Below are 12,814 nucleotides of genomic sequence, written 5' to 3'. Positions count from 1 at the left end.
CGGGGAATACTGCAGAGTGGCCTGAGTGTAAAAGGTGCCTGGGGGTGGGCACGAATGTTTCTGGCCATGAAACAGGGATCAGCTTCATTTCCCTCGTGCTTTTTATCAGGAGAGGCCTCGAGTGAGGAAATGATAAGTATTTGAAGGGTAGGACATAACAATTTTTGTCCTCAACATCCTATAGTTAAATAAGTACTAAAATATAAAGTTGCACTTCACCATAGTATCCTAGAAATATAGGTGTGAAAATGCATTTATAAATATTTCCCCACGTCATATAGAATATATCAATATGACCTTTATTTGCTCTGGTCTTTATTTGCTATTCAGAAAAATGTTTTCTTCTGAATGTCAAAAGACCTTATCAACATTTTAAATAGATATCCTTGTTTTAAAGTACTCCTTATATTTATTATGGATAAAATATATATATTTCCATATATATTCATGAGTAAAATGTGAAAACTGGAAAAAGGAACAGTCACTAGTGCTAGAAATCACGGTGCTAGAAATGACACTGGTGACCACATGTAGAATTTTATAAAGTCGATGACCTATTCATTAGAACTTTTTTCAACAACATAACACATACTTCCATACGTAATTAATGCAAAGTCTTATTATAGGGCTAAGAGCTATCCATACTTCCAAGGACCTAACCTACTGAATTTCTGCGCTTATCTTCTAAAATGTAAAGTGAACGTGCTGTGTGACTCTCTTTTCCCTACCCCTTTTCTATTAGTTTGCTGTACTGAGGTGGCTGGCATATTGCTCTAATGGTAGAAGCTACACTACTGACATTTCTGACCCCAGCAGGGTCACCATGGTGGACAGATTTCAGCAGAGCTTCCAGACTAAGACAGACTAGGAAGGAAGCCTATCAATTTACTCTGACAATATTGGCTACGGACAATTCTATGAGTAACAGGCAAATGCTGTCAAGCTGGAGAGCTCTCCAAGTACAACTGGAGAACAGCTGCCTGCTCAAACTGGAACAGATCTTCATTATGTGGCTGTAACGCAATTCAAAAGTGGAACAAACAGCTAACAATATGCATAAATAATCAGAATTAAATGTATGTCGTATCACGTTAAGAAAATTAAAAGTCATAAAATGAAATGGAACACTTGAAGATTAATATGGTAGGCATTAATGAGCTAAATTGGCTTGTACTGGCCATTTTGAATCTCACAATCATATAATCTACTGTGGTGGGAATGATAAATTTAGTGACTTCTATTCAAATTGGTGTACCAACTAGTAATGCCACGATAAAGAAATTGAAGAGTTATACTAATATATAAAACATGCAATGAAGATGTATTGGTAATTAATGATGATTGGAATGTGAAAGCTGGAATAAATAAAGATATAAAATGACATCAGAGGATACAAATGACACCAGAGATCATGTTACAATTTTGTGAGCTCAATGACCTACTTAATAGAACCATTTTAAAACAATATTACATCAACTATACACATGGACATTGCTAGATGTATTATAAAGTGATCGAATGTATGTTATCTGTGGAGACTATAGCGAAACTCATTATCATTAATGACCAGATGGACTGTTGAAAAGACTATCAACATGCAATTTGAAGCCGGAGAAAATTAAAACAAATTTATGAAAGTCCAAATATATGTCCCACCAAACTGTATGTCCCACACAAATTTAGAGAACATGTCAGTAATATATCTGGCACACTGAGCACTAAAGACTAATGGTCAGATGAGTTCTGGGATGACACGCGAAGAAAGCAAAAGTCATTTAAAAGACAGTAAAAGACAGAAAAATGGGATGTCAGAAAAGGCCCCGGAACTTCCTCTTGAACATAGAATAAAGTGACGGGAAGAATGGATGGTGTAAAAAGAACTGAGGATTATGAAGGGTAGCTCAAAAAGGCAAAGGTGAGTAAGATGAAACGTACGAACCAGGAAGTATAAAAGCAAAAGGAAAGCAGACACTACATTTCTCGATCTGAAAGAACGGAAAAATATGTTCAAGCCTTGAGTTGCAATATTGGCGGATTCTATGGCAAAATATTGAATGAAACCCCAAATATTGCAGGAAGCACTAAAGAAAAATGAAAAGAACTTTTAAGCGTGTAGGGGTGGCGTCTAGGCTGTCAATCAGGTCATAGCCAATGAGACTCTGTGGGCATGGCCTTCTCCTGAGGATTCTGGGAAATCTGGTACTTCCTCCTTGGAGGCAGCAAGCTCTCTCTCTCTTCCCCCCTACTTCCTGGGAGACATTGCAGGAGACAAGCTATATGGACGCAACCAGACCTCTGAAGCCAGAGAAGCCACAGAGAGACCCCTGCCAGCACTGAGATGCTTACATGCCACTGGACCCAAAGACTTTCGACTTTCTACCCACTGGCTTGTGACCATCCTGCATTTGGCTTCATTGCATGTGTATAGTGAGTCTGCAGAGGACTTTATAGATTGATATCGGGCATATGGGTCAATATGGGACTTATGGACTTTATCTGAACTGAGCTGGGATGTTTTCTCCATGTTCAATTGCTCTTGCATATTAATCTCTTTCTTATACACATATTTGTGTCCCTATGAATTTGTTTCTCTAGTCTACCCAGACTAACACAATCCCCGGGGAGATGGATTGACACAGTGTGTACAACAATGCGCTCAAACATAAGACAATTTACGAGGATGGTGAAAAACCGAGCAGTGTTTCCTTGGGTTCTGAGTCAGCACCTAACAATAGCCTCCCAATCAGAGAGAGAATGTGTGTTTGTTAAACCCTCCACTTGTGGGATTTGTTATAGCCATACGAGATGGTTAAGACACCAAGTAGGTGATAGAGTACCCATGAAATAAGGAGCCGATCGAAACCACCAACTACTCCTTGGGAGAAAGCCAGGCATTTCTACTTCTATAACAAGCTACAGTCTGGAAACCCACAGGGAGAGTTCTACCTGTCCTAAAGGGTCTCTGTGGGAGTGCATCAACTCAATGGCAGTGAGTTCGAGGGGGTTTTCTGGTTTGTTTTAAATGAAATAATGAAGTAGCCTTGTATTTAAATCCTCAATGCACAAATGGCAACTTGCATAATTATCCTCGACCAGTGTGCATAAGTAGATATTTCAGCAGAGTTTACTTTTGGTCAAATACAGCACAGTATTGCTACGCAGAATGGGACACTGGATGGAAGTCACTTGGAAAGCAGTTCACAGCAAGCCCCATTGACTCCTCCCAACACGCCGGACCCACGAAGCCCCCCAAATCCGGATAACATCACACCAGGTAACCTATACCTTTACAAATAAAGCAATAAAAGCACTGTCTATCTAAAGAAGACTTTATTAAATTATACTTAAATGACATAGATTTTCTAACTCACTAGATTTTCTTTTTACATAAAGTGAACATAAATGTAAAGAGCCCGTCTAAGAGAGACGGGTAAAAGCATTTGTAGAAGCCAGAAGTTCTTTCAGATGATCCTTGGTATTTGCTAGCAAGTCTCTCTTATCTTTAAAATTTTAGTCGTTTGCAAATATTATCGAGACTCTACTTGTATAAGATGTTATGAGTTATCTTGATACATATTGTCTTCTTTACTCTCATAAAACTCTTTGGCCTATATAATGATTTCAACTCTCCATTTACAAACTAAGAAATGGAAGTTATGCACGTTAGTTCCTGCTGCTCAAGAATCAAACCCTGGTCTTCTGGTTCCACATTTAAGATGCCTTACGATGAACAAAAGTGGTTGTGATCACTTCAGGTAGTCTCCATTTCTCACAAGGATTTACAATGAAGTTTCTTCAGAGTACATGTGTATTTCTTTAAAAGAAAAGCTGATCCTTAGCCAGTCCGTTTAGTGCATATGACTTGGGAATATTGTTAGATTTTGAAGTATGATGTCTTTCAGGGAAAAAAGTATCTAATCGACTTAAATAATACCTTTTCAACATTTTAAAAAATTCTGATATTTCCTCAAGAGTAGTGTATAAAATCAGGGTTTTTTTTTCTTTCAAAAAATGTTTTCATCTTGAAATTACAATGTTTGTGTAATAGTTTTGTGTGATAAATAAAAAATGAATTTAGCAAAAGTAGTTCTAGAATTCTCAAATAGCAATCTTGTGTTTGAAAATATGTAATATAAGCAGCAATATAGTACTAAATTTTATTTTAACATCAGTTGAGTGTTAGCTATTGCTGAGCGTAGATTTACACCAGCATTTTTAGTGAACCCTGTGAGAAAAACATATTTCTAGGTCGTGTACTTTATCTTTCAGCACATGATTAAAGTGAATAGAGCTCTGAAATGAAGCATTGGAATGAGCTTTCCAAATATCTTTTGACCAAAAATTATGAAAGAAACCGGGAGTGGGTTCTAAAATTAGAGCATTAAGCATGTGAGAGAAACATGCTTTATATAATAAGACATATCTGGATTTTAAACTTCTGTTTTCCCCACCCACTCCTCTGTTTTACTGCTAGATTGAGAAAGAAAATAAATCTCTTTCGGACTCGTTTTCCTCAATCTGTAAAGCAAGAAAAACACATCTCACTGCACAGGGTCATTGTGAGACGTAACTGTGATCATATAAGTATAGCACCAAACATAAAAGAAAGTTTTAGTTAAGGCGCATCCTTTCTCCTATTCTCCCATAGATCTTTAACATACAACACAGTAAAATACATATTTTCTCTTAATATCAACCCCTGGACTGCTATCCCTTGCTATATACATTTGTGTGTTTGGGTTTTTTTGTGTTTGGCTTTTATTAGGCAAGCTGGGGAATACTTGTGAAAAGTTATATTGATATAACTTGGTCAGCCCTCACTTAGAAATATTTTTTATGGTCAGAATCATATACAATGGAAGTTCAAAAGGAACAGAAAGATTCATCTCTGCACTCAAAGAAGTCAGCCTCTAAGAAGGGAGACAAGACAAATGTCCAAATTGTATTTATAGACTCATTTTCTCATATGTAATTTAATATCATACACACATTTTATTCACTGTTAAGAATGTATTTTGTGTATACTTATAACATAGAAATTTCTGAAAGATTATCAAATATCTTTGCTATTTAGCCCTAAAAAAGGGAGCACTCATATTTGGAATGATCAGCATATCTACCATTGAGCTTTATATAAAAACGTGAGTGTTATTGGGTAGCTTCCCATAAAGCAAAAGCAATGGGTGCCTTTTCTGGAGTGCCAAAAGTACAAATTCTCGGTGCAAGCTATACCTGATTCCCAGTTAGCCAAATGGAGTTTTAATAAATAAACCAAATATGTATCTGAAAGCCAACTTTTCTCAATGAGTATTATGGAGTTATAATGCTGTAGGAGTGAAATTCCCTAGAATTAAAATAAGTTTTATTAAGATATTCATTTAAAGTTTAAATGAGAAGTGTTGACATATAGCATTGCTGGATTGCCATACTTCTGAGAGGTTAGATAATAAAAACATTTAATAAATAGCAAATAGATAATCCAATATATAATAATAAAATGTAGATGTAGAAAAAACTTATTAGCAATCATACCTATCATAATGAAATTGGAAACTCTTGAATGTTCAAAAAATGGGAAAAGATTAAATAAATGTAACTTTCAATTTCATAGATTATCATGATGCCCTTCAAATGATTACAGATGTGATGTAGAAACATCTGAAAGTATTTCAAAGTTGAAGAACAATAAAATGCATAGTTGCGTGTATGCTAGGATTATAATTACAGTTATTTGAAAATTATGTTTGTGGGTCAAGAAAAACTGGAAGAAAAGCAAAAATAAATGTAATTGTGTTAGGGACTTCCAGGAATTAAGAAGTCCCTATTGTACAATTTTAAATGTTTGTTTCTCTGTCACAGACCTCAGACCGGTACTAAGAAAGGAATGGGAAATAAACTATGGTCGTTAGGATAATGTGGTAAATGTAATAGACAAAGAGAAGACACGGGGAAGGACATCTGATTTCCCAGGGAAGACAGGAATGACTGACTGCACAGAAGGGGTAAGCTCAGGCATAGATGTAAAATAGGAATTCAAAGACAACCAGAATTAGGAGCACACTCCAGGCTCGGGAAACAAACGACATCCATGTAGGAAGACATAGAGGACCTGAGACACAAAGAAAGCACAGAATGGCAGGAGACAAGGCTGGACGAAGGGCACAGGACCCTGATGATATCAACGGAGCCGAGAAACAAATGGCAGGATCCAGGGCAATTCGAAAGGTCATCTGAGCAGCAGTATGCGGGTGGATTGAAGAGGATTTGAATGTCGAAAGCCTTGAAGGAAATCAGTAGGAGCCCAGTGGGAGGAAAGCCAGGCAAGAGATGGAGAGGCCTGCTCGAAATGAAGGACAGAATGATGTTGGCGCTGGTGGCACAGTGCTGGAAAGAGCGTGGCTGCCAACCTACAGGCAGTTCTGAGCAGAGCACCACACCTTTCTCCCACCCGCTGCTCTGTGGGGGACAAGACGTGGCTGTCTGCTTCCATAAGAATTCACTGTGCTGAAAACCCTATGGGGCAGTTCTGCTCTGTTTCTTTCCCTCCTTCTTCTAGGGTTGGGGCAGACTCCACAATAATTTCTTTTGCCGCTGCCGTGGTTGTGGTTGGGGACAATTGGCAAGCCTCCTGCACAGCACTGGGAGAAGAGTTTTAAATTCGTCAACCATGTCTGAAATCTCGATACAAATGTTTATGGCGTAAGCAAAGAAACCTATCGATAAAAGACTACCACAAACAGTAGAGGCAATTAGAAGAAAACAAAATAACCCCAAACAACCCTTCACTGCATAGAGGAGGAACTATCAAGAAAGATTTTTTTGTTTGTTAGTTTTTTTGTATTTCCCAAAGAAATGCAGTGTTTAATGTGAAGAGAGATATACTTTTCATGTGTAGGGAGAAGACAGGCATGGGTTGATGAAACAGGAAATATTTTTACAGAAGGGAAAGCGCTCCCGAGAAACCCGAAAGTAGGTCTGATCAACTCGCCGAGGGATTTGCCATGGTGGAAGGGAGGATTACCAAAAGAGGTGCGAGGCACATCCCCCTGCCTTAGAACACTTGGAGAGTCTTAACTTGGTGAGTGTGGAAATGTCTCTCAAGTTCCGTGCCAGGAGTTTGTGAGCGCTTTAAATGGTACTTCCAGAAAGGGCCCAGCTGTCGAGATGGTGGATAACGGAGGAAATAAGACTGGAGGCAGAAAGCTAGGTAAGAACTCATCGAGAACAAAGGCAATCGGGGATGCGCAGTTCAGGAAATCAGGAGGAGAGCAGCTGCTACAGTCTTTAAAGCAGGTCCTTTCCTCTTTGAAGCTTAAATATTTTGCAGACCACTCAACACATTAAGATGGGCAGTGTGGTCACCTATTTCTAAAGGATCCGCTCCCACTGGTGAAATCCTTCACGTCGCTGTGATTTCCCCCAAGCCTAGACTACGGTCGGCATTCAATACGTATTTATCAATTAATTAATGAACTGTGGTATCTAGAGACTCGTATAAATTAACGTGAAGGAATTTTTTAAAGGAGAAGAATATAATTTTTAGTTTACGTGAAGAAATCTACAGCAAGACAGTCCAGGAAGAAAGAGCGGTACACTTTGGAAACATTAAATGTTTAGTGATTGCTTTTAAGTGTTCTATAAGCTGAAGGGGTTTTTCAAATGTCTTTAACTCTTTCCTATTTTTTCCTGAGAGATTATAAAGAGAGTGCAGTCTCCGTGAGTTTAAAAGTAAAACGGATGAAAAACGAAACTTGGTAAAATGCTCATTGGAATCTAATAACTCCCAATCACCTTGTTACTACTTATTTGCATTCTATTTTTCCCAAGGATATTCTGGACCACTGAAGGAAATTCCTCCTGAAAGATTCAACACCACAGCTGTCCCAAAGTACTATCGGTCGCCCTGGGAACAGGCCATCAGCGGCGATCCAGAACTTTTAGAGGCATTATACCCCAAACTTTTCAAGCCTGAAGGGAAAGCAGAACTGCCAGATTACAGAAGCTTTAACAGGTAATTCAGTTACTCTGGCCAACACTATTGGCAGGTGATGGCAAGTTTTCCTATCATGATACAGTGAACTTTTGGTAGTAAACATTTTTATTTCCAGTGAAAAGTTTCTAAATTGCAAGAGATTTATTCCTTAACCTAAGGAAAGACTAATTTTCTTTTTCAAACCACTTTATTAGAAGCACATCCAGACACCACACCATGCCACACTTCAATCACATCAGTCGTACAATCACTACCACAATCAATTTCAAAACATTTTTTCCCTTCTTGAACTCCTTGATATCTTGGCTATCTACCCAAATTTGGGTAGAGATAATTTTGGCCTAGTCACTTAAGGCCTTTTTTATATTAAAGTATTCAACTGCAAAATCAGGCGTTGCCCAAAAGGTCTATGATACCATAGTTAAACCAGTCAGGCCAACTGTCATTGAGTCAACTTGGACTCATCATGACCCTATGCAGGGTCGCTAAGACCTTAAGACTTTGTAGGAACACGCAACCTCATGGTCCTGGCTCATAGCCTGTTGCCTAACCCATCGTGTACCCAGGTCTCAGTACCTTTGAGTGCATTAGGTATATACGTGACCTAGTTAGAGAATGGATTCTCTTAATTTCACTGCAACCATTCCCCTCCCTTCAGTATCTTAAAGGCCCCTCAGTGCTAGTGAGGTATTACATGCTTAGCACTCCAACTTTCACACACGTAATCTCCACTCTGCGTCAAACAAAACAGGCCAGAAGGCATCGCATCGCTTAGTTTGAGTCTGAAGACAGAGGGTTAGCAGTCACTAGCAGGTGCCAGAGGGGTCCTACTAAGTCTCTGAAGCTGCGCAGCCTCGGGCTCCCACAGGGGCAGTCCCACACTGCCCGTGAGGGAGGCCCTTTCTGAGCCAGAAGCAGCTCATGGCAGTTCCTACACAGATAATCAAACGACAACACAGAAAGAAAGAAAAGTCCACTGCCATTGAAACAATTCTGACTCATGGCAACCCTACAGGACAAGGCACAGCGGCCCTGTGCGTTTCTGAGACTAACTCTTAGTAGAAAGCCGCGTCTTTCTCTGTGGAGCAGCGGTGGCTGTCAAAGCACTGGCCTCACAGTGAGCAGACCACACCTCTCCTCCACTACGCCACCCGCGCTCTGAAGATGACAAGGGGTAAAAACACTTTCCGTCAAATCTATGTTTTAAAAATTTATGTGAGGAAGTAGAGAGATGACTCATTCCTTTTCAGCAGTATATTCCAGATCTAAACGTGAAAATGTTTTGCTTTAAATAAGAGCTGAAGCTGTTTTCTTAAAATTTTTACAAGCAGTCTCTCACTTTGGCTAGTTACTCTCCCTGTTACATGCGTGTGCTGAGGGCAATAACCATCCAAACAAACAGAATACAGCCCAGTGGAGCCAAAGAAAAGAAAACTCTGCTTTCCAAACAGCACCTTTCACTGGGTCAGTGGTAGGTGGTAAGGGATAGTGATGGAACGAAAGGATATGTTTTCATTTCCAAGAGAAGCAATTGACTCACCAGCTGGAATGAGAAAAACAAAAAACAAACAGCCCTAGATAAAAATGGGAAAACATAATCCACTAACTGCCAAACCCAAATATTGGGTTTCCGTTTCAGAGGTGTATATCTTCTATGGTTTCATACAGAGAAAGGAAAGATACATCTATGCAACTAAAATTCATTCGGGAATTAATAAACACGAGATGAGTTGGCCAAATTCGGCTTAATGCTTGCTGTTGGACAAGCAGGGTAGATTCGGAGGTTGGAATTTATTCAGAAGCATTTTGAAGTGGAGATACCAAGACCCACTAGATAGACTCTTCACCTTCAAACCCTTACAGAACTAAGCTCATTGCCATCAAGCCAATCCGAAGTCGCAGCGGCCCTGTGGGATCGGATAGAACTGCCCCTGTGGCTTTCTGAGGCTGCAACGCTTTACGGGAGCAGAGAGCCTCATCTTTCTCCCAGAGAGTTGATAATCCTCAGATGACCCAGAGAAATCTATAGTCTTAAAAAGGGATGTGAACAACCAAGTACTGTGTCGTAAGTGCCCAGCGACTGACATGAAACCGCGGGTGCTACGTGAATTTGGCTAAGACTGTAAGGGCAGGGATAGTTGAAGGGACGTTAGGATCAAAGGACCCCAGGGCACACATAGAGAGAGCGGAGTCTGGGAGGACTCTACCTACCTTAAGCACGAGAAGCATTGTTTGCAAAGGCAAAGAAACCATGTTTGTGATGAGCTCAGGGTACAGAGAACCGATTCTTGTAGCTCAAAACTAAGCGTTCATATAAAGGGGTCTTATATTAATTGGTGAAGAAACGTTTGCTCTATCATAAAGTGGTGATGCTGAAGTACGAATGCTTGCATCCAAGTTCCAAAGGTTCTAACGATACTTAGAACACAATAACCATGCATTAATTTGTTTTCTACTTCCTGCTAGAGAAATTTCGTAATAAAGGTTTCTTTTGCTTCCTTCTCAGAGTCGCCACCCCATTTGGAGGTTTTGAAAAAGCATCGAAAATGGTTAAATTCAAAGTTCCAGATTTTGAGCTGCTACTGCTGACAGACCCCAGGTTCCTGGCCTTTGCCAACCCCCTTTCTAGCAGACGGTCCTTTAATAGGACTCCAAAGGGCTGGATATCTGAGAATCTTCCTATTGTGGTAACAACAGACGTAGCAGAGGAGACCACTGTCCCAGAGTCAGAAGACCTATGAAACGGGAGTTGTGATTGGATATTTCACACAACCTTTCAACACGAAGTTCCTGCTTCCTTATTCTATTTCCTGGCAAAGCGACTCACCCGCACTGTTAGTAGCAATCATTGAATAGCCGTGGTTCTTTTCATAACATTTAATTTCCATCTCAGACAGAATACGAATAAACAATCCAGAATCTTATTTAAAAAGCGTTAACTGTGTCTTCATTCGTTGTTTTGGTTTCATCTGGTCTGGACAGGAACAAACATCCCTCCTTGCTTGTTGTGGAAATTCGGAAGAGGGACTGACGACAAAAGTGGTGCATTCCATTTAAGCGATGCCCATGCGTGCTTTTCAAATAGAACCTGAAATCAAAATGCTGCGGCAGATGCGATAGTGCAGACTCACCCACCCTGCCCTCCGCCGGAGAAAGAGCAGGAGATCTGCTTCCAGAAAAGTTACAGCCCGGAAAGCCCTCTGGGAGGGCTCTGCTCTGTCACATGGGGTCACTAGGAGTCAAAACTGGTACGATGGCAAACCAGGACAACATTAAGTGAAGGAGGATGGGAGACGACTGTGACTCGAGCAGCGTTGTGCTGTGGCCACCTTAGTTGCTCAGAGGTACTCAGAATCAAATGCTCTGTGTGTCGACCAGGTTCGACTTTAGGTGTGCATTTTGAGAAGGGCAAGAACAAAGAAAAGACACCCTTACACATATACAAATGAGACCAGAAAGAGCAGGAGATAAATAGTCAGCTTTCTTTGCTGAATCTTCAAATCCTGTTGAAATCTTTAAGCACAGGGGAGGACATGCTATTAAACAGGAGCCCAGAGAGATCCCAAAGCAACGCTGTACATATCCTTCATGAGGCAGGTTGACACATTGGCACGGATGATTCAAATTAAACTGACACAAAGGCAGTCTTGAATATGGCTGAGGACGTACACAAGATTGAACTGGTGATAAATCAATAACAGTTCCTCCCGTTTCCGTTCATTTAAAAGTTCTGTGATAGATGTTTATACTAGAACTGTCTGATTCATTAAAAAACAAATAAAAAAACTACCTCTCAGATTTAGATCATAATATAGGAAGAAGGTCAGTAGACAATAGAGTGGTTAAAATGCCAGGAAGCACTATTACACACACACAAAATCTGTGTATGTAGAGTTGGAATTGCTGATCATTTTAATTTCACTCTAGACTTGTAAATTAATCAAACCAAAAACCAGCAAGCAAACAACAAAGGCAATCAAACTCATTGACATTCTGATGTACAGTGACCCTGTAAGGCAGAGTTGAGCTACCTCCTACCAGGGTTACACCCCCAAAATTGATGCTCCTTGGTTTGTTTTTTATGTGAGGGATATAGTGCGTCTGGAGTTCATTCCACCAGGTCAGACTGTTCATTAAACTTTCTATTTAGAGGTTCTGCAAAGATTGCAAAACAGTGTGTGACAAAAAAGGCCTGATTTGTGGCAGACAGGGGACTGGTTTTGCCACCACAATGCACCTGCTCACCCAGCCATCTCAGTGCACCAGTTTTTGACAAAAAACCAGCATGCCTCTTTTGACACACACATCTTACTCACCTGACCTTGCTCCATGATTCGTTTTGTTTCTTCAAATGAAGAGGGACATGAAAGGACAGCAATTTGATGATGTAGAAGAGGTGAAGAAAAGAAACTAGGAGGTGCTGTCAGTCATGCAAACAGATGACTTTGAAAAATGTTTCCAAGAAAGGAATTGCAGATTTGACAAATGATTTAAGTGTAATGGAAAGGACTTTGAAGGCGATGAGGTTGTTTTGTTTAAAAAAAAATTAAATACATAGCTTTGAAAAAGAAAATTCGAATTTTGGAGGGTGGTACCCCCTCATAGATTCTTCGAGACTACCACGTACTTCTCCCAGGAAGCAATTGGTGCATTCAAACGATGAACCAGTACTTTACCACTGTAGTTCCAGGACTCCTGAAACTTGCAATAGAGACTTTTTAGCTGCATACGAAAAATACAGTCTCCAGAAAGTAATTATGTCAGAATAATGTCTTTATGCTGAAGGAGGTTTGGTGGCTCTGTGAGTTAATCGCGGATCTG

The 12,814-nt window shown here is 40.0% G+C and overlaps 1 protein-coding gene across 2 annotated transcripts in view; it reads left to right on the top strand.

The window, feature by feature from the left end:
- Nucleotides 1-10,904, top strand: part of MYOZ2 (myozenin 2) — a 35,926-nt gene extending 25,022 nt beyond the window's left edge. For both annotated transcript variants that reach the window (XM_075544836.1, XM_075544835.1), the window contains exons 4-6: nucleotides 3,145-3,274; nucleotides 7,828-8,011; nucleotides 10,500-10,904. In XM_075544836.1, coding sequence (XP_075400951.1) covers nucleotides 3,145-3,274; nucleotides 7,828-8,011; nucleotides 10,500-10,734 — 549 coding nt within the window. In that variant the 3' untranslated portion in view covers nucleotides 10,735-10,904. The remainder of the gene's footprint in view (nucleotides 1-3,144; nucleotides 3,275-7,827; nucleotides 8,012-10,499) is intronic.
- The last annotated feature ends 1,910 nt before the right edge of the window (nucleotides 10,905-12,814 follow it).

Source organism: Tenrec ecaudatus, chromosome 3 (assembly GCF_050624435.1).
Source record: "Tenrec ecaudatus isolate mTenEca1 chromosome 3, mTenEca1.hap1, whole genome shotgun sequence".
NCBI lineage: Eukaryota > Metazoa > Chordata > Mammalia > Afrosoricida > Tenrecidae > Tenrec > Tenrec ecaudatus.
The sequence above is the reverse complement of the archived record's forward strand: the minus strand, read 5'-3'. Positions and strand labels throughout refer to the sequence as shown.